Source organism: Rana temporaria, chromosome 6 (genome assembly GCF_905171775.1).
Source record: "Rana temporaria chromosome 6, aRanTem1.1, whole genome shotgun sequence".
Taxonomy (NCBI): Eukaryota; Metazoa; Chordata; class Amphibia; order Anura; family Ranidae; genus Rana; species Rana temporaria.
In genome coordinates this window covers 224,142,731-224,168,362 of record NC_053494.1, presented here as the reverse complement: position 1 = coordinate 224,168,362, position 25,632 = coordinate 224,142,731, and the positions used below count along the sequence as shown (strand labels likewise).

At 61.1% G+C, this 25,632-nt stretch overlaps 1 protein-coding gene across 1 annotated transcript in view; it reads left to right on the top strand.

Annotated features, from left to right (window-relative positions):
- The window catches only part of DDX18 (DEAD-box helicase 18), a 33,478-nt gene that overhangs the window by 4,978 nt on the left and 2,868 nt on the right, over positions 1 to 25,632 (top strand). Inside the window, exons 3-13 of the mRNA XM_040358360.1 lie at positions 476 to 610; positions 1,032 to 1,167; positions 1,284 to 1,384; positions 4,207 to 4,406; positions 4,530 to 4,644; positions 5,661 to 5,800; positions 5,944 to 6,105; positions 8,681 to 8,833; positions 10,003 to 10,116; positions 10,275 to 10,331; positions 24,483 to 24,660. Of these exons, the coding sequence (XP_040214294.1) occupies positions 476 to 610; positions 1,032 to 1,167; positions 1,284 to 1,384; positions 4,207 to 4,406; positions 4,530 to 4,644; positions 5,661 to 5,800; positions 5,944 to 6,105; positions 8,681 to 8,833; positions 10,003 to 10,116; positions 10,275 to 10,331; positions 24,483 to 24,660 (1,491 nt within the window). The remainder of the gene's footprint in view (positions 1 to 475; positions 611 to 1,031; positions 1,168 to 1,283; positions 1,385 to 4,206; positions 4,407 to 4,529; positions 4,645 to 5,660; positions 5,801 to 5,943; positions 6,106 to 8,680; positions 8,834 to 10,002; positions 10,117 to 10,274; positions 10,332 to 24,482; positions 24,661 to 25,632) is intronic.

Sequence of the window (25,632 nt, the reverse complement as noted above, 5' to 3'; positions counted from 1 at the left end):
GTGGAGCGTGTTGTATGATCCCATCCAGTATTACTCGGGGGTGGAGCGTGTTGTATGATCCCATCCAGTATTACTCGGGGGTGGAGCGTGTTGTATGATCCCATCCAGTATTACTCGGGGGTGGAGCGTGTTGTATGATCCCACCCAGTATTACTCGGGGGTGGAGCGTGTTGTATGATCCCACCCAGTATTACTCGGGGGTGGAGCGTGTTGTATGATCCCAGTATTACTCGGGGGTGGAGCGTGTTGTATGATCCCACCCAGTATTACTCGGGGGTGGAGCGTGTTGTATGATCCCACCCAGTATTACTCGGGGGTGGAGCGTGTTGTATGATCCCATCCAGTATTACTCGGGGGTGGAGCATATACGTCCTGTCTGCTATTACTCGGGGGTGGAGCGTGTTGTATTTGGGGGTTGAGTATATAATAAAGTCCTTTTTTCTCTTCTGTTGCTGATATTTATCTTCTCTCCTAGACGCCAAGAGAGTGAAGAATGAAGAGGAATCCGAGACAAATGCAGAAGCCAAGGATGAAGATGGCGCAGCGGTCAATTCTGAGAAGGAGGATGATGATGAAGAAGAGGAGTCGAGTTTACCGATGGGCCTGACAGGTACTGGTATAGACTCGGCTGTGTGCATCCTTCCTTCCTTCCTTCCTTCCTTCCTTTCTTCTTCCTCCTCCTCCTCCTCCTCCTCCTCCTCCTCCTCCTCCTCCTCCTCCTCCTCCTCCTCCTATCCGCAGTCACGTTGTGGCCCTCCTCCTCCTCCCTCCCTCTTTCCTCCTCCTCCCTCTTCTTCTTCCCCACTCCTCCCCCTCCTTCCTCCCTCCTCCTTCCCCCTCCCTCCTCCCTCCCTCCTTCCTCCTCCTCCCTCTTCTTCTTCCCCACTCCTCCCCCTCCTTCCTCCCTCCTCCTTCCCCCTCCCTCCTCCCTCCCTCCTTCCTCCTCCTCCCTCTTCTTCTTCCCCACTCCTCCCCCTCCTTCCTCCCTCCTCCCCCCTCCTTCCATCATGTGACCTATATTTACATTTTAGGAGCCTTTGAGGAGGAGTCGTTCTCCTCGCTGTCCAGTCTGGTGGATGAGAGTACGCTGAGGGCGATCTCTGAGATGGGATTCACTCACATGACGGAGATTCAGCATAAAACCATCCGGCCTCTTCTGGAGGGAAGGTGAGGACACCGCGTGCGTCTGTTTTATATGTCCCCGCCCCTAGATGGAGGAACTCCGCCCCTCTCCTCCTGAGTCATGTGACACACTCCTATGAATCTCCCTCCTCTTGTTGCAGAGACGTCCTGGCTGCGGCTCGTACCGGCAGTGGGAAGACGTTGGCCTTCCTGATCCCGGCCATAGAACTCGTCTACAAGCTGAAGTTCATGCCGAGAAACGGTGAGAATCCGGAAAAATGTCCGTCCTGTATGGGTAGGACCGCCCCCTGGGGGAGGGGAATCCACCTATCACAGTATCTGTATAGAACAGATGAGACCGCCCCCTGGGGGAGGGGAATCCACCTATCACAGTATCTGTATAGAACAGGTGAGACCGCCCCCTGGGGGAGGGGAATCCACCTATCACAGTATCTGTATAGAACAGATGAGACCGCCCCCTGGGGGACGGCAATCCACCTATCGCAGTATCTGTATAGAACAGATGAGACCGCCCCCTGGGGAGGGTAATCCACCTATCACAGTATCTGTATAGAACAGATGAGACCGCCCCCTGGGGGAGGGGAATCCACCTATCGCAGTATCTGTATAGAACAGATGAGACCGCTCCCTGGGGGAGGGGAATCCACCTATCACAGTATCTGTATAGAACAGATGAGACTGCCCCCTGGGGGGAGGGGAATCCACCTATCACAGTATCTGTATAGAACAGGTGAGACCGCTCCCTGGGGGAGGGGAATCCACCTATCACAGTATCTGTATAGAACAGATGAGACCGCCCCCTGGGGAGGGGAATCCACCTATCGCAGTATCTGTATAGAACAGATGAGACCGCCCCCTGGGGGAGGGGAATCCACCTATCGCAGTATCTGTATAGAACAGATGAGACCGCTCCCTGGGGGAGGGGAATCCACCTATCGCAGTATCTGTATAGAACAGATGAGACCGCTCCCTGGGGGAGGGGAATCCACCTATCACAGTATCTGTATAGAACAGATGAGACCGCCCCCTGGGGGAGGGGAATCCACCTATCGCAGTATCTGTATAGAACAGGTGAGACCGCCCCCTGGGGGAGGGGAATCCACCTATACAGATACTGTGATAGGACAGATGAGACCGCCCCCTGGGGGAGGGGAATCCACCTATCACAGTATCTGTATAGAACAGATGAGACCGCCCCCTGGGGGAGGGGAATCCACCTATCGCAGTATCTGTATAGAACAGGTGAGACCGCCCCCTGGGGGAGGGGAATCCACCTATACAGATACTGTGATAGGACAGATGAGACCGCCCCCTGGGGGAGGGGAATCCACCTATCACAGTATCTGTATAGAACAGATGAGACCGCCCCCTGGGGGAGGGGAATCCACCTATCACAGTATCTGTATAGGACAGATGAGACCGCCCCCTGGGGGAGGGGAATCCACCTATCGCAGTATCTGTATAGAACAGATGAGACCGCCCCCTGGGGGAGGGGAATCCACCTATCGCAGTATCTGTATAGAACAGATGAGACCGCCCCCCGGGGAGGGTAATCCACCTATCGCAGTATCTGTATAGAACAGATGAGACCGCCCCCTGGGGGAGGGGAATCCACCTATCGCAGTATCTGTATAGAACAGATGAGACCGCCCCCCGGGGGAGGGGAATCCACCTATCGCAGTATCTGTATAGAACAGATGAGACCGCCCCCTGGGGGAGGGGAATCCACCTATCGCAGTATCTGTATAGAACAGATGAGACCGCCCCCTGGGGGAGGGGAATCCACCTATCGCAGTATCTGTATAGAACAGATGAGACCGCCCCCTGGGGGAGGGGAATCCACCTATCGCAGTATCTGTATAGAACAGATGAGACCGCCCCCTGGGGGAGGGGAATCCACCTATCGCAGTATCTGTATAGAACAGATGAGACCGCCCCCCGGGGGAGGGGAATCCACCTATCGCAGTATCTGTATAGAACAGATGAGACCGCCCCCTGGGGGAGGGGAATCCACCTATCGCAGTATCTGTATAGAACAGATGAGACCGCCCCCCGGGGGAGGGGAATCCACCTATCGCAGTATCTGTATAGAACAGATGAGACCGCCCCCTGGGGGAGGGGAATCCACCTATCACAGTATCTGTATAGAACAGATGAGACCGCCCCCTGGGGGAGGGGATTGCAGTCATCACTCCTGTAGTGTCGGTTAAAGTGGAACTCCCCATTTCAGCTTTCTATATCCCATCCAGAACTGCCGATGTCCGCGATTGTGGTCTCTTCCCGGTTTGCTGTTGTCCTCAGTGGTCAGGTTGGTCCCCCCGGCGGGTCCCTGTCTGGTGTTGTCCTCAGTGGTCAGGTGCCCCCCCCCCCCGGTCCCTGTCTGGTGTTGTCCTCAGTGGTCAGGTTGGTCCCCCCGGCGGGTCCCTGTCTGGTGTTGTCCTCAGTGGTCAGGTTGGTCCCCCCCGGTCCCGGTCTGGTGTTGTCCTCAGTGGTTAGGTTGGTCCTCCCTGGCGGGTCCCTGTCTGGTGTTGTCCTCAGTGGTCAGGTGCCCCCCCCCCCCCCCGGTCCCTGTCTGGAGTTGTCCTCAGTGGTCAGGTTGGTCCCCCCGGTGGGTCCCTGTCTGGTGTTGTCCTCAGTGGTCAGGTTGGTCCCCCCGGTGGGTCCCTGTCTGGTGTTGTCCTCAGTGGTCAGGTTGGTCCTCCCGGTGGGTATCTGTCTGTTGTTGTCCTCAGTGGTCAGGTTGGTCCCCCCGGTGGGTCCCTGTCTGGTGTTGTCCTCAGTGGTCAGGTAGGTCCCCCCCCCCCCCGGCGGGTCCCTGTCTGGTGTTGTCCTCAGTGTCAGGTTGGTCCCCCCGGCGGGTCCCTGTCTGGTGTTGTGGTCTCTATAGAGATAATGTGGGTCCCCCCTGGCGGGTCCCTGTCTGGTGTTGTCCTCAGTGGTCAGGTTGGTCCCCCCGGTGGGTCCCTGTCTGGTGTTGTCCTCAGTGGTCAGGTTGGTCCCCCCGGCGGGTCCCGGTCTGGTGTTGTGGTCTCTACAGAGATAATGATTTTCTTCTCTCCGCAGGAACCGGGGTCCTCATCTTGTCCCCCACCAGGGAGTTGGCCATGCAGACGTACGGCGTTCTGAAGGAGCTGATGGCCCACCATGTCCACACCTACGGCCTGATAATGGGGGGGAGCAACCGCTCCGCAGAGGCCCAGAAACTGGCCAATGGCATTAATATTATTGTGGCCACGCCTGGGAGATTGCTGGACCACATGCAGGTACTGGCTGTGCCGGGGTCTCTGGCAGCCATGGGGGGGGGGGGGGGGGTCATTTTGGTGATCCAATGAGGTACAAATTGATGTCTGCTACAAGATTCATAGTGAGTCTCACTCCTCCTGCAGAACACGCCTGGCTTCATGTACAAGAACCTGCAGTGCCTTGTGATCGACGAGGCCGATAGAATCCTGGAGGTCGGCTTTGAGCAAGAAATGAAACAGATCATCGGCCTGCTACCAAGTGAGTGCCACCCAAATCTGTAATACTGGGGTGTGGCGGTGGGGCTATGGTGGGTGTGTCTATTCTGGGGCGGGGCTCTGGGGTGGGTCCCATTCTCGGGGAAGGTCTGTGGTGGGTGTGTCTATTCTCGGGGCTCTGTGGTGGGTGTGTCCATTCTCTGGGCTCTGTGGTGGGTGTCTATTCTGGGGGGAGGTCTGGGGTTGGTGTGTCTATTCTGGGGGGAGGTCTGGGGTGGGTGTGTCTATTCTGGGGGGAGGTCTGGGGTGGGTGTGTCTATTCTGTGGTGGGTGGGTCCCATTCTCGGGGAGGTCTGGGGTGGGTGTGTCTATTCTGGGGGGAGGTCTGGGGTGGGTGTGTCTATTCTGTGGTGGGTGGGTCCCATTCTCGGGGAGGTCTGGGGTGGGTGTGTCTATTCTGGGGGGAGGTCTGTGGTGGGTGTGTCTATTCTGGGGGGAGGTCTGTGGTGGGTGTGTATTCTGGGGGGAGGTCTGGGGTGGGTGTGTATTCTGGGGGGAGGTCTGGGGTGGGTGTGTCTATTCTGGGGTGGGGCTCTGTGGTGGGTGGGTCCCATTCTCGGGGAGGTCTGGGGTGGGTGTGTCTATTCTGGGGGGAGGTCTGTGGTGGGTGTGTCTATTCTGGGGGGAGGTCTGTGGTGGGTGTGTCTATTCTGGGGTGAGGTCTGGGGTGGGTGTGTCTATTCTGGGGTGAGGTCTGTGGTGGGTGTGTCTATTCTGGGGTGAGGTCTGTGGTGGGTGTGTCTATTCTGGGGTGGGTGGGTCCCGGTGGGTGGGTCCCATTATTGGGGCTCTGTGGTGGGAAGGTCTGGGGTGGGTGTGTCTATTCTGGGGTGAGGTCTGGGGTGGGTGGGTCCCATTCTCGGGGCTCTATGGTGGGCGGGTCTCATTCTCGGGGCTCTGTGGTGGGTGTGTCTATTCTGGGGTGGGTGTGGTGTGGATTTCAGGTACGGTGGTCCGTGTCGCATCGGTCTCAAACGCTCACGTATGTCTTTCCCGCAGAACGCCGGCAGACGATGTTGTTCTCGGCCACTCAGACCCGGAAGGTGGAGGATTTGGCTCGGATCTCCCTGAAGAAGGAGCCGCTGTATGTGGGGGTGGATGACAACAAGGACACGGCCACTGTGGATGGTCTGGAGCAGGTAGGGGGGTGTGGAGGAGGTTGTGGGGTGTGGAGGAGGTTGTGGGGTGTGGAGGAGGTTGTGGGGTGTGGAGGAGGTTGTGGGGTGTTGAGGACAGTGGGGGGGTCTTCTTGTGTGGTCACCATTCTTCTGTCCCGTCTCAGGGGTATGTCGTCTGCTCCTCCGAGAAACGCTTCCTGCTGCTCTTCACCTTCCTGAAGAAGAACCGGAAGAAGAAGATGATGGTTTTCTTCTCCTCCTGCATGTCGGTGAAGTTCCATTACGAGCTCCTGAACTACATCGACCTTCCAGTGATGGCCATTCATGTGAGTCGGGAATCTTCCAGAACTTCCTCTAATCGTTCTTCACCGCTCCTAATCTTCATCCTCTGACCGTTTCCTCGCCCCCCTCCTGTCCTCTGACCGTTTCCTCGCCCCCCCCCCCCCTGACCGTTTCCTCTGCCCCCCCTCCCCCCGCCTGTCCTCTGACCGTTTCCTCTGGCCCCCCCCCCTCTGACCGTTTCCTCGCCCCCCGCCTGTCCTCTGACCGTTTCCTCGCCCCCCTCCTGTCCTCTGACCGTTTCCTCGCCCCCCCCCCCCCCTGACCGTTTCCTCTGCCCCCCCTCCCCCCGCCTGTCCTCTGACCGTTTCCTCTGGCCCCCCCCCCTCTGACCGTTTCCTCATCTCCCCCTCCTGTCCTCTGACCGTTTCCTCGCCCCCCTCCTGTCCTCTGACCGTTTCCTCGCCCCCCCCCCCCTGACCGTTTCCTCTGCCCCCCCTCCCCCCGCCTGTCCTCTGACCGTTTCCTCTGGCCCCCCCCCTCTGACCGTTTCCTCGCCCCCCGCCTGTCCTCTGACCGTTTCCTCGCCCCCCTCCTGTCCTCTGACCGTTTCCTCGCCCCCCCCCCCCCCTGACCGTTTCCTCTGCCCCCCCTCCCCCCGCCTGTCCTCTGACCGTTTCCTCATCTCCCCCTCCTGTCCTCTGACCGTTTCCTCGCCCCCCTCCTGTCCTCTGACCGTTTCCTCGCCCCCCCCCCCCCCCCGACCGTTTCCTCTGCCCCCCCTCCCCCCGCCTGTCCTCTGACCGTTTCCTCTGGCCCCCCCCCCCCCCCCTCTGACCGTTTCCTCATCTCCCCCTCCTGTCCTCTGACCGTTTCCTCTGGCCCCCCCCCTCTGACCGTTTCCTCGCCCCCCGCCTGTCCTCTGACCGTTTCCTCCTCCCCCCCTCCCCCCTTCCTGTCCTCTGTCCGTTTCCTCTGGCCCCCCCCCTCTGACTGTTTCCTCGCCCCCCTCCTGTCCTCTGACCGTTTCCTCGCCCCCCCCCCCCTGACCGTTTCCTCTGCCCCCCCTCCCCCCGCCTGTCCTCTGACCGTTTCCTCTGGCCCCCCCCCTCTGACCGTTTCCTCGCCCCCCGCCTGTCCTCTGACCGTTTCCTCTGGCCCCCCCCCCCCCCCCCTCTGACCGTTTCCTCATCTCCCCCGCCTGTCCTCTGACCGTTTCCTCTGGCCCCCCCCCCCCTCTGACCGTTTCCTCGCCCCCCGCCTGTCCTCTGACCGTTTCCTCGCCCCCCCCCCTCTGACCGTTTCCTCATCTCCCCCTCCTGTCCTCTGACCGTTTCCTCGCCCCCCTCCTGTCCTCTGACCGTTTCCTCGCCCCCCCCCTCCCCCCGCCTGTCCTCTGACCGTTTCCTCTGCCCCCCCTCCCCCCGCCTGTCCTCTGACCGTTTCCTCTGGCCCCCCCCTCTGACCGTTTCCTCATCTCCCCCGCCTGTCCTCTGACCGTTTCCTCGCCCCCCGCCTGTCCTCTGACCGTTTCCTCTGGCCCCCCCCCCCCTCTGACCGTTTCCTCGCCCCCCTCCTGTCCTCTGACCGTTTCCTCGCCCCCCTCCTGTCCTCTGACCGTTTCCTCGCCCCCCTCCCCCTGACCGTTTCCTCCTCCCCCCCTCCCCCCGCCTGTCCTCTGACCGTTTCCTCGCCCCCCGCCTGTCCTCTGACCGTTTCCTCGCCCCCCGCCTGTCCTCTGACCGTTTCCTCGCCCCCCGCCTGTCCTCTGACCGTTTCCTCGCCCCCCGCCTGTCCTCTGACCGTTTCCTCCTCCCCCCCTCCCCCCGCCTGTCCTCTGACCGTTTCCTCGCCCCCCGCCTGTCCTCTGACCGTTTCCTCCTCCCCCCCTCCCCCCGCCTGTCCTCTGACCGTTTCCTCTGCCCCCCCTCCCCCCGCCTGTCCTCTGACCGTTTCCTCGCCCCCGCCTGTCCTCTGACCGTTTCCTCTGCCCCCCCTCCCCCCGCCTGTCCTCTGACCGTTTTCTCACCCCCCCCCCCGACCGTTTCCTCTGCCCCCCCTCCTCTGACAGATTTCCTCCCCCCCCCCCCCCTCCTCTGACCGTTTCCTCGCCCCTCCCGTCCTCTGACCGTTTCCTCGCCCCCCCTCCTCTGACAGATTTCCTCGCCCCCCCCCCCCTCCTCTGACCGTTTCCTCGCCCCTCCCGTCCTCTGACCGTTTCCTCGCCCCTCCCGTCCTCTGACAGATTTCCTCGCCCCCCCCCCTCCTCTGACCGTTTCCTCGCCCCTCCCGTCCTCTGACAGATTTCCTCGCCCCCCCCCTCCTCTGACCGTTTCCTCGCCCCTCCCCTCCTCTGACCGTTTCCTCGCCCCCCCTCCTCTGACAGATTTCCTCGCCCCCCCCCCCTCCTCTGACCGTTTCCTCGCCCCTCCCCTCCTCTGACCGTTTCCTCGCCCCCCGCCTGTCCTCTGACCGTTTCCTCGCCCCCCCCCCTGACCGTTTCCTCTGCCCCCCCTCCCCCCGCCTGTCCTCTGACCGTTTCCTCGCCCCTCCCGTCCTCTGACAGATTTCCTCGCCCCCCCCCCCCCCCATCCTCTGACCGTTCTTCCTCTTCATCCGCAGGGGAAGCAGAAACAGACCAAACGTACCACCACCTTCTTCCAGTTCTGTAATGCGGATTCCGGGATCCTCCTTTGTACGGATGTCGCTGCCAGAGGATTGGACATTCCGGAGGTGGATTGGATTATCCAGTACGATCCGACCGATGACCCCAAGGTGACTGCGCAGCCAGGATGGGATGGGGGGGCGGGGCTTGGGTCACACGTAGGAAGGGCAGATTGGGTGTTGGCCGCATACATATGGAAGGAAGATTTGGGGGTCACACAGATCACAACATGGGATTTCACCACAAATAGAGAACCGTTTGGGGGGGGGGGGGGGTCATATGAAGGGAGGGCAGATTGTGGGTGGGAGGGGGTCATAAGTAAGGAGGGCAGATTGGGGGGGGGTCGGGTCACATGTAGGGAGGGCAGACTGTATGTGGGGGGGGGGGGGTGTCATATATAGGGAGGGCAGATTGGGGGTGGGGTCATATGTAGGGAGGGCAGTTTGTGGCGGGGGTGGGGTCATATGTAGGGAGGGCAGATTGTGGGTGGGGGGGGGTGTCATACATAGGGAGGGCAGTTTGAGGCGGGGGTGGGGTCATATGTAGGGAGGGCAGATTGTGGGTGGGGGATGTCATATATAGGGAGGGCAGTTTGTGGTGGGGGTGGGGTCATATGTAGGGAGGGCAGATTGTGTGGGGGGGAGGTGTCATATATATATATATAGGGAGGGCAGTTGGGGGTGGGGTCATATGTAGGGAGGGCAGATTGTGGGTGGGAGGGGTCATACGTAAGGAGGGCAGTTTGTGGCGGGGTCGAGGTCATATGTAGGGAGGGCAGATTGTGTGGGGGGGGAGGTGTCACATGTAGGGAGGGCAGTTTGTGGTGGGGTCACATGTAGGGAGGGCAGATTGTGGGTGGGGGGGGTGTCATACATGGGGAGGGCAGTTTGTGGTGGGGTCATATGTAGGGAGGGCAGATTGTGGGTGGGGGGGGTGTCTGTGGCGGGGTCACATGTAGGGAGGGCAGTTTGTGTGGGGGGGGAGGTGTCACATGTAGGGAGGGCAGTTTGTGGCGGGGGTGGGGTCACATGTAGGGAGGGCAGTTTGTGGTGGGGTCACATGTAGGGAGGGCAGATTGTGTGTGTGTGGGGGGGGGGAAGGGTGTCATACATAGGGAGGGCAGTTGGGGGAAGGGTGTCATACATAGGGAGGGCAGTTGGGGGTGGGGTCACATGTAGGGAGGGCAGATTGTGGCGGGGGTGGGGTCATATGAAGGGAGGGCAGATTGTGGGGTCATAGGGTAGGTCGGGGCTCGTGTAACGACTTCCATTCTTATCAGGAATACATTCATCGGGTTGGCAGGACGGCCCGCGGGATCGGTGGGCGGGGCCACGCTCTTCTGATTCTCCGGCCGGAGGAGTTGGGATTCCTGCGTTTCCTGAAACAAGCCAAGGTAAGTGGGTTGTCTTCTCTGGGGGAGGGGTTCTGTGTGGGGGGTTGGGTCCATGTTCTATAGATGATGATTGTAGGAAAGTAGGGGGTTTTCGGGGGGTAGAATATGAAGAACACGTAGACACGCCCTTCACTCCCCGCAATGTGTTCTCTCTGTAGGTCCCACTGAGCGAGTTTGAGTTTTCCTGGAGTAAGATTTCGGACATCCAGTCACAGGTAGGTGGGCTCCGGGTGTGTCTTGTCTCTCTGGTGGGTGGGGTGTGTCCTCTCTCCGGTGGGTGGGTTCTGGGTGTGTCTTGTCGCTCCGGTGGGTGGGTTCGGGGTGTGTCCTCTCCGGTGGGTGGGTTCGGGGTGTGTCCTCTCTCTGGTGGGTGGGTTCTGGGTGTGTCTTGTCTCTGGTGGGTGTGTGGTCTCTGGTGGGTGGGTTCGGGGGTGTGTCTTGTCTCTCTGGTGCGTTCCGGGTGTGTCTGGTCTCCGGTGGGTGGGTTCGGGGTGTGTCTTGTCTCTGGTGGGTGGGTTCGGGGTGTGTCTTCTCTGGTGGGTGGGTTCTGGGTGAGTCCTCTCTCCGGTGGGTTGGTTCTGGGTGTGTCTTGTCTCTGGTGGGTGGGTTCGGGGTGTGTCTTCTCTGGTGGGTGGGTTCGGGGTGTGTCTTGTCTCTGGTGGGTGGGTTCGGGGTGTGTCTTCTCTCTGGTGGGTGGGTTCTGGGTGTGTCTTCTCTCTGGTGGGTGGGTTCTGGGTGTGTCCTCTATCCGGTGGGTGGGTTCTGGGTGTGTCCTCTATCCGGTGGGTGGGTTCTGGGTGTGTCCTCTCTCTGGTGGGTGGGTTCGGGGTGTGTCTTGTCTCTGGTGGGTGGGTTATGGGTGTGTCTTGTCTCTGGTGGGTGGGTTCTGGGTGTGTCCTCTCTCCGGTGGGTTCGGGGTGTGTCCTCTTGCCGGTGGGTGGGTTCGGGGTGTGTCTTGTCTCTGGTGGGTGGGTTCGGGGTGTGTCTTGTCTCTGGTGGGTTCGGGGTGTGTCTTGTCTCCGGTGGGTGGGTTCTGGGTGTGTCTTGTCTCCGGTGGGTGGGTTCTGGGTGTGTCTTGTCTCTGGTGGGTGGGTTCTGGGTGTGTCTTGTCTCTGGTGGGTGGGTTCTGGGTGTGTCCTCTCTCCGGTGGGTTCGGGGTGTGTCCTCTCTCCGGTGGGTGGGTTCGGGGTGTGTCTTTTCTGGTGGGTGGGTTCTGGGTGTGTCCTCTCTCTGGTGGGTGGGTTCGGGGTGTGTCTTGTCTCCGGTGGGTGGGTTCGGGGTGTGTCTTGTCTCTGGTGGGTGGGTTCTGGGTGTGTCTTGTCTCTGGTGGGTGGGTTCTGGGTGTGTCTTGTCTCTGGTGGGTGGGTTCTGGGTGTGTCCTCTCTCCGGTGGGTTCGGGGGTGTGTCCTCTCTCCGGTGGGTGGGTTCGGGTGTGTCTTTTCTGGTGGGTGGGTTCTGGGTGTGTCCTCTCTCTGGTGGGTGGGTTCGGGGTGTGTCTTGTCTCCGGTGGGTGGGTTTGGGGTGTGTCTTGTCTCTGGTGGGTGGGTTCTGGGTGTGTCTTGTCTCTGGTGGGTGGGTTCGGGGTGTGTCCTCTCTGGTGGGTTCGGGGTGTGTCCTCTCTGGTGGGTTCGGGGTGTGTCTTGTCTCCGGTGGGTGGGTTCGGGGTGTGTCTTGTCTCTGGTGGGTGGGTTCTGGGTGTGTCTTGTCTCTGGTGGGTGGGTTCGGGGTGTGTCCTCTCTGGTGGGTTCGGGGTGTGTCCTCTCTGGTGGGTGGGTTCGGGGTGTGTCTTGTCTCTGGTGGGTGGGTTCGGGGTGTGTCCTCTCTCCGGTGGGTGGGTTCGGGGTGTGTCCTCTCTCCGGTGGGTGGGTTCGGGGTGTGTCTTTTCTGGTGGGTGGGTTCTGGGTGTGTCCTCTCTCTGGTGGGTGGGTTCGGGGTGTGTCTTGTCTCCGGTGGGTGGGTTCGGGGTGTGTCTTGTCTCCGGTGGGTGGGTTCGGGGTGTGTCTTGTCTCTGGTGGGTGGGTTCGGGGTGTGTCTTCTCTCTGGTGGGTGGGTTCTGGGTGTGTCTTCTCTCTGGTGGGTGGGTTCTGGGTGTGTCCTCTATCCGGTGGGTGGGTTCTGGGTGTGTCCTCTATCCGGTGGGTGGGTTCTGGGTGTGTCCTCTCTCTGGTGGGTGGGTTCGGGGTGTGTCTTGTCTCTGGTGGGTGGGTTCTGGGTGTGTCCTCTCTCCGGTGGGTTCGGGGTGTGTCCTCTTGCCGGTGGGTGGGTTCGGGGTGTGTCTTGTCTCTGGTGGGTGGGTTCGGGGTGTGTCTTGTCTCTGGTGGGTGGGTTCGGGGTGTGTCTTGTCTCTGGTGGGTTCGGGGTGTGTCTTGTCTCCGGTGGGTGGGTTCTGGGTGTGTCTTGTCTCTGGTGGGTGGGTTCGGGGTGTGTCTTCTCTGGTGGGTGGGTTCGGGGTGTGTCTTGTCTCTGGTGGGTGGGTTCGGGGTGTGTCTTCTCTCTGGTGGGTGGGTTCTGGGTGTGTCTTCTCTCTGGTGGGTGGGTTCTGGGTGTGTCCTCTATCCGGTGGGTGGGTTCTGGGTGTGTCCTCTATCCGGTGGGTGGGTTCTGGGTGTGTCCTCTCTCTGGTGGGTGGGTTCGGGGTGTGTCTTGTCTCTGGTGGGTGGGTTCTGGGTGTGTCTTGTCTCTGGTGGGTGGGTTCTGGGTGTGTCCTCTCTCCGGTGGGTTCGGGGTGTGTCCTCTTGCCGGTGGGTGGGTTCGGGGTGTGTCTTGTCTCTGGTGGGTGGGTTCGGGGTGTGTCTTGTCTCTGGTGGGTGGGTTCGGGGTGTGTCTTGTCTCTGGTGGGTTCGGGGTGTGTCTTGTCTCCGGTGGGTGGGTTCTGGGTGTGTCTTGTCTCTGGTGGGTGGGTTCTGGGTGTGTCTTGTCTCTGGTGGGTGGGTTCTGGGTGTGTCCTCTCTCCGGTGGGTTCGGGGTGTGTCCTCTCTCCGGTGGGTGGGTTCGGGGTGTGTTTTTTCTGGTGGGTGGGTTCTGGGTGTGTCCTCTCTCTGGTGGGTGGGTTCGGGGTGTGTCTTGTCTCTGGTGGGTGGGTTCGTGGTGTGTCCTCTCTCCGGTGGGTGGGTTCGGGGTGTGTCTTTTCTGGTGGGTGGGTTCTGGGTGTGTCCTCTCTCTGGTGGGTGGGTTCGGGGTGTGTCTTGTCTCCGGTGGGTGGGTTCGGGGTGTGTCTTGTCTCTGGTGGGTGGGTTCTGGGTGTGTCTTGTCTCTGGTGGGTGGGTTCTGGGTGTGTCCTCTCTCCGGTGGGTTCGGGGTGTGTCCTCTCTCCGGTGGGTGGGTTCGGGGTGTGTCTTTTCTGGTGGGTGGGTTCTGGGTGTGTCCTCTCTCTGGTGGGTGGGTTCGGGGTGTGTCTTGTCTCCGGTGGGTGGGTTTGGGGTGTGTCTTGTCTCTGGTGGGTGGGTTCTGGGTGTGTCTTGTCTCTGGTGGGTGGGTTCGGGGTGTGTCCTCTCTCCGGTGGGTTCGGGGTGTGTCCTCTTGCCGGTGGGTTCGGGGTGTGTCTTGTCTCTGGTGGGTGGGTTCGGGGTGTGTCTTGTCTCTGGTGGGTTCGGGGTGTGTCTTGTCTCCGGTGGGTGGGTTCTGGGTGTGTCTTGTCTATGGTGGGTGGGTTCTGGGTGTGTCTTGTCTCTGGTGGGTGGGTTCTGGGTGTGTCCTCTCTCCGGTGGGTTCGGGGTGTGTCCTCTCCCCGGTGGGTGGGTTCGGGGTGTGTCTTTTCTGGTGGGTGGGTTCTGGGTGTGTCCTCTCTCTGGTGGGTGGGTTCGGGGTGTGTCTTGTCTCCGGTGGGTGGGTTCGGGGTGTGTCTTGTCTCCGGTGGGTGGGTTCGGGGTGTGTCTTGTCTCTGGTGGGTGCGTTCTGGGTGTGTCTTGTCTCTGGTGGGTGGGTTCAGGGTGTGTCTTTTCTGGTGGGTGGGTTCTGGGTGTGTCCTCTCTCCGGTGGGTTGGTTCTGGGTGTGTCTTGTCTCTGGTGGGTGGGTTCGGGGTGTGTCTTCTCTGGTGGGTGGGTTCGGGGTGTGTCTTGTCTCTGGTGGGTGGGTTCGGGGTGTGTCTTCTCTCTGGTGGGTGGGTTCTGGGTGTGTCTTCTCTCTGGTGGGTGGGTTCTGGGTGTGTCCTCTATCCGGTGGGTGGGTTCTGGGTGTGTCCTCTATCCGGTGGGTGGGTTCTGGGTGTGTCCTCTCTCTGGTGGGTGGGTTCGGGGTGTGTCTTGTCTCTGGTGGGTGGGTTCTGGGTGTGTCTTGTCTCTGGTGGGTGGGTTCTGGGTGTGTCCTCTCTCCGGTGGGTTCGGGGTGTGTCCTCTTGCCGGTGGGTGGGTTCGGGGTGTGTCTTGTCTCTGGTGGGTGGGTTCGGGGTGTGTCTTGTCTCTGGTGGGTGGGTTCGGGGTGTGTCTTGTCTCTGGTGGGTTCGGGGTGTGTCTTGTCTCCGGTGGGTGGGTTCTGGGTGTGTCTTGTCTCTGGTGGGTGGGTTCTGGGTGTGTCTTGTCTCTGGTGGGTGGGTTCTGGGTGTGTCCTCTCTCCGGTGGGTTCGGGGTGTGTCCTCTCTCCGGTGGGTGGGTTCGGGGTGTGTTTTTTTCTGGTGGGTGGGTTCTGGGTGTGTCCTCTCTCTGGTGGGTGGGTTCGGGGTGTGTCTTGTCTCCGGTGGGTGGGTTCGGGGTGTGTCTTGTCTCCGGTGGGTGGGTTCGGGGTGTGTCTTGTCTCTGGTGGGTGGGTTCTGGGTGTGTCTTGTCTCTGGTGGGTGGGTTCGGGGTGTGTCTTCTCTGGTGGGTGGGTTCGGGGTGTGTCTTGTCTCTGGTGGGTGGGTTCGGGGTGTGTCTTCTCTCTGGTGGGTGGGTTCTGGGTGAGTCCTCTCTCTGGTGGGTGGGTTCTGGGTGTGTCCTCTTGCCGGTGGGTGGGTTCGGGGTGTGTCTTGTCTCTGGTGGGTGGGTTCGGGGTGTGTCTTGTCTCTGGTGGGTGGGTTCGGGGTGTGTCTTGTCTCTGGTGGGTTCGGGTGTGTCTTGTCTCTGGTGGGTGGGTTCTGGGTGTGTCTTGTCTCTGGTGGGTGGGTTCTGGGTGTGTCTTGTCTCTGGTGGGTGGGTTCTGGGTGTGTCCTCTCTCCGGTGGGTTCGGGGTGTGTCCTCTCTCCGGTGGGTGGGTTCGGGGTGTGTCTTTTCTGGTGGGTGGGTTCTGGGTGTGTCCTCTCTCTGGTGGGTGGGTTCGGGGTGTGTCTTGTCTCCGGTGGGTGGGTTCGGGGTGTGTCTTGTCTCCGGTGGGTGGGTTCGGGGTGTGTCTTGTCTCTGGTGGGTGGGTTCTGGGTGTGTCTTGTCTCTGGTGGGTGGGTTCGGGGTGTGTCTTTTCTGGTGGGTGGGTTCGGGGTGTGTCCTCTCTGGTGGGTTCGGGGTGTGTCCTCTCTGGTGGGTTCGGGGTGTGTCTTTTCTGGTGGGTGGGTTCGGGGTGTGTCCTCTCTGGTGGGTTCGGGGTGTGTCCTCTCTGGTGGGTTCGGGGTGTGTCTTGTCTCTGGTGGGTGGGTTCGGGGTGTGTCTTGTCTCTGGTGGGTGGGTTCGGGGTGTGTCCTCTCTGGTGGGTGGGTTCGGGGTGTGTCTTGTCTCCGGTGGGTGGGTTCGGGGTGTGTCTTGTCTCTGGTGGGTGGGTTCTGGGTGTGTCTTGTCTCTGGTGGGTGGGTTCGGGGTGTGTCCTCTCTGGTGGGTTCGGGGTGTGTCCTCTCTGGTGGGTGGGTTCGGGGTGTGTCTTGTCTCTGGTGGGTGGGTTCTGGGTGTGTCCTCTCTCCGGTGGGTTCGGGGTGTGTCCTCTCTCCGGTGGGTGGGTTCTGGGTGTGTCCTCTCTCTGGTGGGTGGGTTCGGGGTGTGTCCTCTCTCTGGTGGGTGGGTTCGGGGTGTGTCTTGTCTCCGGTGGGTGGGTTCGGGGTGTGTCTTGTCTCCGGTGGGTGGGTTCGGGGTGTGTCTTGTCTCCGGTGGGTGGGTTCTGGGTGTGTCTTGTCTCTGGTGGGTGGGTTCTGGGTGTGTCTTCTCTCTGGTGGGTGGGTTCTGGGTGTGTCCTCTATCCGGTGGGTGGGTTCTGGGTGTGTCCTCTATCCGGTGGGTGGGTTCTGGGTGTGTCCTCTATCCGGTGGGTGGGTTCTGGGTGTGTCCTCTCTCTGGTGGGTGGGTTCGGGGTGTGTCTTGTCTCTGGTGGGTGGGTTCTGGGTGTGTCTTGTCTCTGGTGGGTGGGTTCTGGGTGTGTCCTCTCTCCGGTGGGTTCGGGGTGTGTCCTCTTGCCGGTGGGTGGGTTCGGGGTGTGTCTTGTCTCTGGTGGGTGGGTTCGGGGTGTGTCTTGTCTCTGGTGGGTGGGTTCGGGGTGTGTCTTGTCTCTGGTGGGTTCGGGGTGTGTCTTGTCTCCGGTGGGTGGGTTCTGGGTGTGTCTTGTCTCTGGTGGGTGGGTTCTGGGTGTGTCTTGTCTCTGGTGGGTGGGTTCTGGGTGTGTCCTCTCTCCGGTGGGTTCGGGGTGTGTCCTCTCTCCGGTGGGTGGGTTCGGGGTGTGTTTTTTCTGGTGGGTGGGTTCTGGGTGTGTCCTCTCTCTGGTGGGTGGGTTCGGGGTGTGTCTTGTCTCCGGTGGGTGGGTTCGTGGTGTGTCCTCTCTCCGGTGGGTGGGTTCGGGGTGTGTCTTTTCTGGTGGGTGGGTTCTGGGTGTGTCCTCTCTCTGGTGGGTGGGTTCGGGGTGTGTCTTGTCTCCGGTGGGTGGGTTCGGGGTGTGTCTTGTCTCTGGTGGGTGGGTTCTGGGTGTGTCTTGTCTCTGGTGGGTGGGTTCTGGGTGTGTCCTCTCTCCGGTGGGTTCGGGGTGTGTCCTCTCTCCGGTGGGTGGGTTCGGGGTGTGTCTTTTCTGGTGGGTGGGTTCTGGGTGTGTCCTCTCTCTGGTGGGTGGGTTCGGGGTGTGTCTTGTCTCCGGTGGGTGGGTTTGGGGTGTGTCTTGTCTCTGGTGGGTGGGTTCTGGGTGTGTCTTGTCTCTGGTGGGTGGGTTCGGGGTGTGTCCTCTCTCCGGTGGGTGGGTTCGGGGTGTGTCCTCTCTCCGGTGGGTGGGTTCGGGGTGTGTCTTTTCTGGTGGGTGGGTTCTGGGTGTGTCCTCTCTCTGGTGGGTGGGTTCGGGGTGTGTCTTGTCTCCGGTGGGTGGGTTCGGGGTGTGTCTTGTCTCCGGTGGGTGGGTTCGGGGTGTGTCTTGTCTCTGGTGGGTGCGTTCTGGGTGTGTCTTGTCTCTGGTGGGTGGGTTCAGGGTGTGTCTTTTCTGGTGGGTGGGTTCTGGGTGTGTCCTCTCTCCGGTGGGTTGGTTCTGGGTGTGTCTTGTCTCTGGTGGGTGGGTTCGGGGTGTGTCTTCTCTGGTGGGTGGGTTCGGGGTGTGTCTTGTCTCTGGTGGGTGGGTTCGGGGACCGTCTTCTCTCTGGTGGGTGGGTTCTGGGTGTGTCTTCTCTCTGGTGGGTGGGTTCTGGGTGTGTCCTCTATCCGGTGGGTGGGTTCTGGGTGTGTCCTCTATCCGGTGGGTGGGTTCTGGGTGTGTCCTCTCTCTGGTGGGTGGGTTCGGGGTGTGTCTTGTCTCTGGTGGGTGGGTTCTGGGTGTGTCTTGTCTCTGGTGGGTGGGTTCTGGGTGTGTCCTCTCTCCGGTGGGTTCGGGGTGTGTCCTCTTGCCGGTGGGTGGGTTCGGGGTGTGTCTTGTCTCTGGTGGGTGGGTTCGGGGTGTGTCTTGTCTCTGGTGGGTGGGTTCGGGGTGTGTCTTGTCTCCGGTGGGTGGGTTCTGGGTGTGTCTTGTCTCTGGTGGGTGGGTTCTGGGTGTGTCTTGTCTCTGGTGGGTGGGTTCTGGGTGTGTCCTCTCTCCGGTGGGTTCGGGGTGTGTCCTCTCTCCGGTGGGTGGGTTCGGGGTGTGTTTTTTCTGGTGGGTGGGTTCTGGGTGTGTCCTCTCTCTGGTGGGTGGGTTCGGGGTGTGTCTTGTCTCCGGTGGGTGGGTTCGGGGTGTGTCTTGTCTCCGGTGGGTGGGTTCGGGGTGTGTCTTGTCTCTGGTGGGTGGGTTCTGGGTGTGTCTTGTCTCTGGTGGGTGGGTTCGGGGTGTGTCTTCTCTGGTGGGTGGGTTCGGGGTGTGTCTTGTCTCTGGTGGGTGGGTTCGGGGTGTGTCTTCTCTCTGGTGGGTGGGTTCTGGGTGAGTCCTCTCTCTGGTGGGTGGGTTCTGGGTGTGTCCTCTTGCCGGTGGGTGGGTTCGGGGTGTGTCTTGTCTCTGGTGGGTGGGTTCGGGGTGTGTCTTGTCTCTGGTGGGTGGGTTCGGGGTGTGTCTTGTCTCTGGTGGGTTCGGGTGTGTCTTGTCTCTGGTGGGTGGGTTCTGGGTGTGTCTTGTCTCTGGTGGGTGGGTTCTGGGTGTGTCTTGTCTCTGGTGGGTGGGTTCTGGGTGTGTCCTCTCTCCGGTGGGTTCGGGGTGTGTCCTCTCTCCGGTGGGTGGGTTCGGGGTGTGTCTTTTCTGGTGGGTGGGTTCTGGGTGTGTCCTCTCTCTGGTGGGTGGGTTCGGGGTGTGTCTTGTCTCCGGTGGGTGGGTTCGGGGTGTGTCTTGTCTCCGGTGGGTGGGTTCGGGGTGTGTCTTGTCTCTGGTGGGTGGGTTCTGGGTGTGTCTTGTCTCTGGTGGGTGGGTTCGGGGTGTGTCTTTTCTGGTGGGTGGGTTCGGGGTGTGTCCTCTCTGGTGGGTTCGGGGTGTGTCCTCTCTGGTGGGTTCGGGGTGTGTCTTTTCTGGTGGGTGGGTTCGGGGTGTGTCCTCTCTGGTGGGTTCGGGGTGTGTCTTGTCTCTGGTGGGTGGGTTCGGGGTGTGTCTTGTCTCTGGTGGGTGGGTTCGGGGTGTGTCCTCTCTGGTGGGTGGGTTCGGGGTGTGTCTTGTCTCTGGTGGGTGGGTTCTGGGTGTGTCTTGTCTCTGGTGGGTGGGTTCGGGGTGTGTCCTCTCTGGTGGGTTCGGGGTGTGTCCTCTCTGGTGGGTGGGTTCGGGGTGTGTCTTGTCTCTGGTGGGTGGGTTCTGGGTGTGTCCTCTCTCCGGTGGGTTCGGGGTGTGTCCTCTCTCCGGTGGGTGGGTTCTGGGTGTGTCCTCTCTCTGGTGGGTGGGTTCGGGGTGTGTCCTCTCTCTGGTGGGTGGGTTCGGGGTGTGTCTTGTCTCCGGTGGGTGGGTTCGGGGTGTGTCTTGTCTCCGGTGGGTGGGTTCGGGGTGTGTCTTGTCTCCGGTGGGTGGGTTCTGGGTGTGTCTTGTCTCTGGTGGGTGGGTTCTGGGTGTGTCTTGTCTCTGGTGGGTGGGTTCTGGGTGTGTCCTCTCTCCGGTGGGTTCGGGGTGTGTCCTCTCTCCAGTGGGTGGGTTCGGGGTGTGTCTTTTCTGGTGGGTGGGTTCTGGGTGTGTCCTCTCTCTGGTGGGTGGGTTCGGGGTGTGTCTTGTCTCCGGTGGGTGGGTTCGGGGTGTGTCTTGTCTCCGGTGGGTGGGTTCGGGGTGTGTCTTGTCTCTGGTGGGTGGGTTCGGGGTGTGTCTTGTCTCTGGTGGGTGGGTTCGGGGTGTGTCCTCTCTGGTGGGTTCGGGGTGTGTCCTCTCTGGTGGGTGGGTTCGGGGTGTGTCTTGTCTCTGGTGGGTGGGTTCTGGGTGTGTCCTCTCTCCGGTGGGTTCGGGGTGTGTCCTCTCTCCGGTGGGTGGGTTCGGGGTGTGTCTTTTCTGGTGGGTGGGTTCTGGGTGTGTCCTCTCTCTGGTGGGTGGGTTCGGGGTGTGTCTTGTCTCCGGTGGGTGGGTTCTGGGTGTGTCTTCTCTCTGGTGGGTGGGTTCTGGGTGTGTCCTCTATCCGGTGGGTGGGTTCTGGGTGTGTCCTCTATCCGGTGGGTGGGTTCTGGGGGTGTCCTCTCTCTGGTGGGCGGGTTCGGGGTGTGTCTTGTCTCTGGTGGGTGGGTTCTGGGTGTGTCTTGTCTCTGGTGGGTGGGTTCTGGGTGTGTCCTCTCTCCGGTGGGTTCGGGGTGTGTCCTCTTGCCGGTGGGTGGGTTCGGGGTGTGTCTTGTCTCTGGTGGGTGGGTTCGGGGTGTGTCTTGTCTCTGGTGGGTGGGTTCGGGGTGTGTCTTGTCTCTGGTGGGTTCGGGGCGTGTCTTGTCTCCGGTGGGTGGGTTCTGGGTGTGTCTTGTCTCTGGTGGGTGGGTTCTGGGTGTGTCTTGTCTCTGGTGGGTGGGTTCTGGGTGTGTCCTCTCTCCGGTGGGTTCGGGGTGTGTCCTCTCTCCGGTGGGTGGGTTCGGGGTGTGTCTTTTCTGGTGGGTGGGTTCTGGGTGTGTCCTCTCTCTGGTGGGTGGGTTCGGGGTGTGTCTTGTCTCCGGTGGGTGGGTTCGGGGTGTGTCTTGTCTCCGGTGGGTGGGTTTGGGGTGTGTCTTGTCTCTGGTGGGTGGGTTCTGGGTGTGTCTTGTCTCTGGTGGGTGGGTTCTGGGTGTGTCTTGTCTCTGGTGGGTGGGTTCTGGGTGTGTCCTCTCTCCGGTGGGTGGGTTCGGGGTGTGTCTTTTCTGGTGGGTGGGTTCTGGGTGTGTCCTCTCTCTGGTGGGTGGGTTCGGGGTGTGTCTTGTCTCCGGTGGGTGGGTTCTGGGTGTGTCTTGTCTCCGGTGGGTGGGTTCGGGGTGTGTCTTGTCTCTGGTGGGTGCGTTCTGGGTGTGTCTTGTCTCTGGTGGGTGGGTTCGGGGTGTGTCTTTTCTGGTGGGTGGGTTCTGGGTGTGTCCTCTCTCCGGTGGGTTGGTTCTGGGTGTGTCTTGTCTCTGGTGGGTGGGTTCGGGGTGTGTCTTCTCTGGTGGGTGGGTTCGGGGTGTGTCTTGTCTCTGGTGGGTGGGTTCGGGGTGTGTCTTCTCTCTGGTGGGTGGGTTCTGGGTGTGTCTTCTCTCTGGTGGGTGGGTTCTGGGTGTGTCCTCTATCCGGTGGGTGGGTTCTGGGTGTGTCCTCTCTCTGGTGGGTGGGTTCGGGGTGTGTCTTGTCTCTGGTGGGTGGGTTCTGGGTGTGTCTTGTCTCTGGTGGGTGGGTTCTGGGTGTGTCCTCTCTCCGGTGGGTTCGGGGTGTGTCCTCTTGCCGGTGGGTGGGTTCGGGGTGTGTCTTGTCTCTGGTGGGTGGGTTCGGGGTGTGTCTTGTCTCTGGTGGGTGGGTTCGGGGTGTGTCTTGTCTCTGGTGGGTGGGTTCGGGGTGTGTCCTCTCTCCGGTGGGTGGGTTCGGGGTGTGTTTTTTCTGGTGGGTGGGTTCTGGGTGTGTCCTCTCTCTGGTGGGTGGGTTCGGGGTGTGTCTTGTCTCCGGTGGGTGGGTTCGGGGTGTGTCTTGTCTCCGGTGGGTGGGTTCGGGGTGTGTCTTGTCTCTGGTGGGTGGGTTCTGGGTGTGTCTTGTCTCTGGTGGGTGGGTTCTGGGTGTGTCCTCTCTCCGGTGGGTTCGGGGTGTGTCCTCTTGCCGGTGGGTGGGTTCGGGGTGTGTCTTGTCTCTGGTGGGTGGGTTCGGGGTGTGTCTTGTCTCTGGTGGGTGGGTTCGGGGTGTGTCTTGTCTCTGGTGGGTTCGGGGTGTGTCTTGTCTCCGGTGGGTGGGTTCTGGGTGTGTCTTGTCTATGGTGGGTGGGTTCTGGGTGTGTCTTGTCTCTGGTGGGTGGGTTCTGGGTGTGTCCTCTCTCCGGTGGGTTCGGGGTGTGTCCTCTCTCCGGTGGGTGGGTTCGGGGTGTGTCTTTTCTGGTGGGTGGGTTCTGGGTGTGTCCTCTCTCTGGTGGGTGGGTTCGGGGTGTGTCTTGTCTCCGGTGGGTGGGTTCGGGGTGTGTCTTGTCTCTGGTGGGTGGGTTCTGCGTGTGTCTTGTCTCTGGTGGGTGGGTTCTGGGTGTGTCCTCTCTCCGGTGGGTTCGGGGTGTGTCCTCTCTCCGGTGGGTGGGTTCGGGGTGTGTCTTTTCTGGTGGGTGGGTTCTGGGTGTGTCCTCTCTCTGGTGGGTGGGTTCGGGGTGTGTCTTGTCTCCGGTGGGTGGGTTTGGGGTGTGTCTTGTCTCCGGTGGGTGGGTTTGGGGTGTGTCTTGTCTCTGGTGGGTGGGTTCTGGGTGTGTCTTGTCTCTGGTGGGTGGGTTCGGGGTGTGTCCTCTCTGGTGGGTTCGGGGTGTGTCCTCTCTGGTGGGTGGGTTCGGGGTGTGTCTTGTCTCCGGTGGGTGGGTTCGGGGTGTGTCTTGTCTCTGGTGGGTGGGTTCTGGGTGTGTCTTGTCTCTGGTGGGTGGGTTCGGGGTGTGTCCTCTCTGGTGGGTTCGGGGTGTGTCCTCTCTGGTGGGTGGGTTCGGGGTGTGTCTTGTCTCTGGTGGGTGGGTTCTGGGTGTGTCCTCTCTCCGGTGGGTTCGGGGTGTGTCCTCTCTCCGGTGGGTGGGTTCGGGGTGTGTCTTTTCTGGTGGGTGGGTTCTGGGTGTGTCCTCTCTCTGGTGGGTGGGTTCGGGGTGTGTCTTGTCTCCGGTGGGTGGGTTCGGGGTGTGTCTTGTCTCCGGTGGGTGGGTTCGGGGTGTGTCTTGTCTCTGGTGGGTGCGTTCTGGGTGTGTCTTGTCTCTGGTGGGTGGGTTCGGGGTGTGTCTTTTCTGGTGGGTGGGTTCTGGGTGTGTCCTCTCTCCGGTGGGTTGGTTCTGGGTGTGTCTTGTCTCTGGTGGGTGGGTTCGGGGTGTGTCTTCTCTGGTGGGTGGGTTCGGGGTGTGTCTTGTCTCTGGTGGGTGGGTTCGGGGTGTGTCTTCTCTCTGGTGGGTGGGTTCTGGGTGTGTCTTCTCTCTGGTGGGTGGGTTCTGGGTGTGTCCTCTATCCGGTGGGTGGGTTCTGGGTGTGTCCTCTATCCGGTGGGTGGGTTCTGGGTGTGTCCTCTCTCTGGTGGGTGGGTTCGGGGTGTGTCTTGTCTCTGGTGGGTGGGTTCTGGGTGTGTCTTGTCTCTGGTGGGTGGGTTCTGGGTGTGTCCTCTCTCCGGTGGGTTCGGGGTGTGTCCTCTTGCCGGTGGGTGGGTTCGGGGTGTGTCTTGTCTCTGGTGGGTGGGTTCGGGGTGTGTCTTGTCTCTGGTGGGTGGGTTCGGGGTGTGTCTTGTCTCTGGTGGGTTCGGGGTGTGTCTTGTCTCCGGTGGGTGGGTTCTGGGTGTGTCTTGTCTCTGGTGGGTGGGTTCTGGGTGTGTCTTGTCTCTGGTGGGTGGGTTCTGGGTGTGTCCTCTCTCCGGTGGGTTCGGGGTGTGTCCTCTCTCCGGTGGGTGGGTTCGGGGTGTGTTTTTTCTGGTGGGTGGGTTCTGGGTGTGTCCTCTCTCTGGTGGGTGGGTTCGGGGTGTGTCTTGTCTCCGGTGGGTGGGTTCGGGGTGTGTCTTGTCTCCGGTGGGTGGGTTCGGGGTGTGTCTTGTCTCTGGTGGGTGGGTTCTGGGTGTGTCTTGTCTCTGGTGGGTGGGTTCTGGGTGTGTCTTGTCTCTGGTGGGTGGGTTCTGGGTGTGTCCTCTCTCCGGTGGGTTCGGGGTGTGTCCTCTCTCCGGTGGGTGGGTTCGGGGTGTGTCTTTTCTGGTGGGTGGGTTCTGGGTGTGTCCTCTCTCTGGTGGGTGGGTTCGGGGTGTGTCTTGTCTCCGGTGGGTGGGTTCGGGGTGTGTCTTGTCTCCGGTGGGTGGGTTCGGGGTGTGTCTTGTCTCTGGTGGGTGGGTTCTGGGTGTGTCTTGTCTCTGGTGGGTGGGTTCGGGGTGTGTCCTCTCTGGTGGGTGGGTTCGGGGTGTGTCTTGTCTCTGGTGGGTGGGTTCTGGGTGTGTCCTCTCTCCGGTGGGTTCGGGGTGTGTCCTCTCTCCGGTGGGTGGGTTCGGGGTGTGTCTTTTCTGGTGGGTGGGTTCTGGGTGTGTCCTCTCCGGTGGGTGGGTTCGGGGTGTGTCTTGTCTCCGGTGGGTGGGTTCGGGGTGTGTCTTGTCTCTGGTGGGTGGGTTTCGGGGTGTGTCTTGTCTCTGGTGGGTGGGTTCTGGGTGTGTGGTCTCTCTGGTGGGTTCCGGGTGTGTCTTGTCTCTGGTGGGTGGGTTCCGGGTGTGTCCTCTCTCCGGTGGGTGGGTTCGGGGTGTGTCTTGTCTCTGGTGGGTGGGTTCTGGGTGTGTGGTCTCTCTGGTGGGTGGGTTCGGGGTGTGTCCTCTCTCTGGTGGGTTCGGGGTGTGTCCTCTCTCTGGTGGGTTCCGGGTGTGTCTTGTCTGTGGTGGGTGGGTTCCGGGTGTGTCTTGTCTCTGGTGGGTGGGTTCCGGGTGTGTCTTGTCTCTGGTGGGTGGGTTCCGGGTGTGTCCTCTCTCTGGTGGGTGGGTTCTGGGTGTGTCTTCTCTCCGGTGGGTGTGTCTTCTCTCGCTGGCTCTGACGGTCTCTTTCCTCCTGCAGTTGGAGAAGTTGATAGAGAAGAATTATTACCTCCACAAGTCGGCGCAGGAAGCGTACAAAGCGTACATCCGCGCCTACGACTCGCACTCACACAAGCAGATCTTTAACGTCAACACGCTGGATCTGCCGAAAGTCTGCACGTCCTTCGGGTTCCGGATCCCGCCATTCGTGGACCTCAGTATCCTTTTATATACCTGCTGGGTTATATGTCCGCCTGCAGGAGGATTGGAGGGGGAGGTCCATAAGTCTGAGAATGTGGAGGGGGGAGGGGGATGTGTCAGCCTTTCATGGGCCCCTCCCCCCCCATACAGATTATCAGATCTCTGGGTGACCTCCTGCTGGGATTGGTTGGTGGAGAATGTAGGCGGACTGTCTAGATCTTGGAGCTCCGCCCACGTGGGAAGTCCCGCCTGTTGGGTTCAGAGACTTTGTGGGAATTTTCCATTCTCTCATCTTTGTGTTTCTTGTTGCCGTCCCTTCTGAGATGCCATTGGCCCATGTGACTGGGCGTGGCGCCCGCTGTGCATTCTGGGATCCCCCAGCTGCTTTGGTCTCCAGTCCTCAGCTCTCCTCCATCCCTTCTTTGGGTGCCATCTGGTGGTCAGAGGGTGGCAGTGCAGGTTGTTGGATCACCCCGATCTGGTCTGTGGCCCCGCAGTTGAGGGCCCCAATCTTATCTGTGCAGGGCCTGGAATCAGGTAAGCGGAGGTTAAAAAAAAATGTTGGGGGAGGGTTTAAAACTGGCTTTAATTTTACGCCCTTAAAGGACCCCAACATTAAAATCTCTACATCTCCAGACACCCCCCCCCCTGATCTCAGACTGACCCCCCCCCCCCCTGATCTCAGACTGCCCCCCCCCCCCCTGATCTCAGACTGACCCCCCCCCCCCCCGGATCTCAGACTGACCCCCCCCCCTGATCTCAGACTGACCCCCCCCCCCCGATCTCAGACTGCCGCCCCCCCCGATCTCAGACTGCCGCCCCCCCCGATCTCAGACTGCCGCCCCCCCGATCTCAGACTGCCGCCCCCCCCGATCTCAGACTGCCGCCCCCCCGATCTCAGACTGACCACCCCCCCCCCGATCTCAGACTGACCCCCCCCCCTGATCTCAGACTGACCCCCCCCCCCCCCCCCGATCTCAGACCGACCC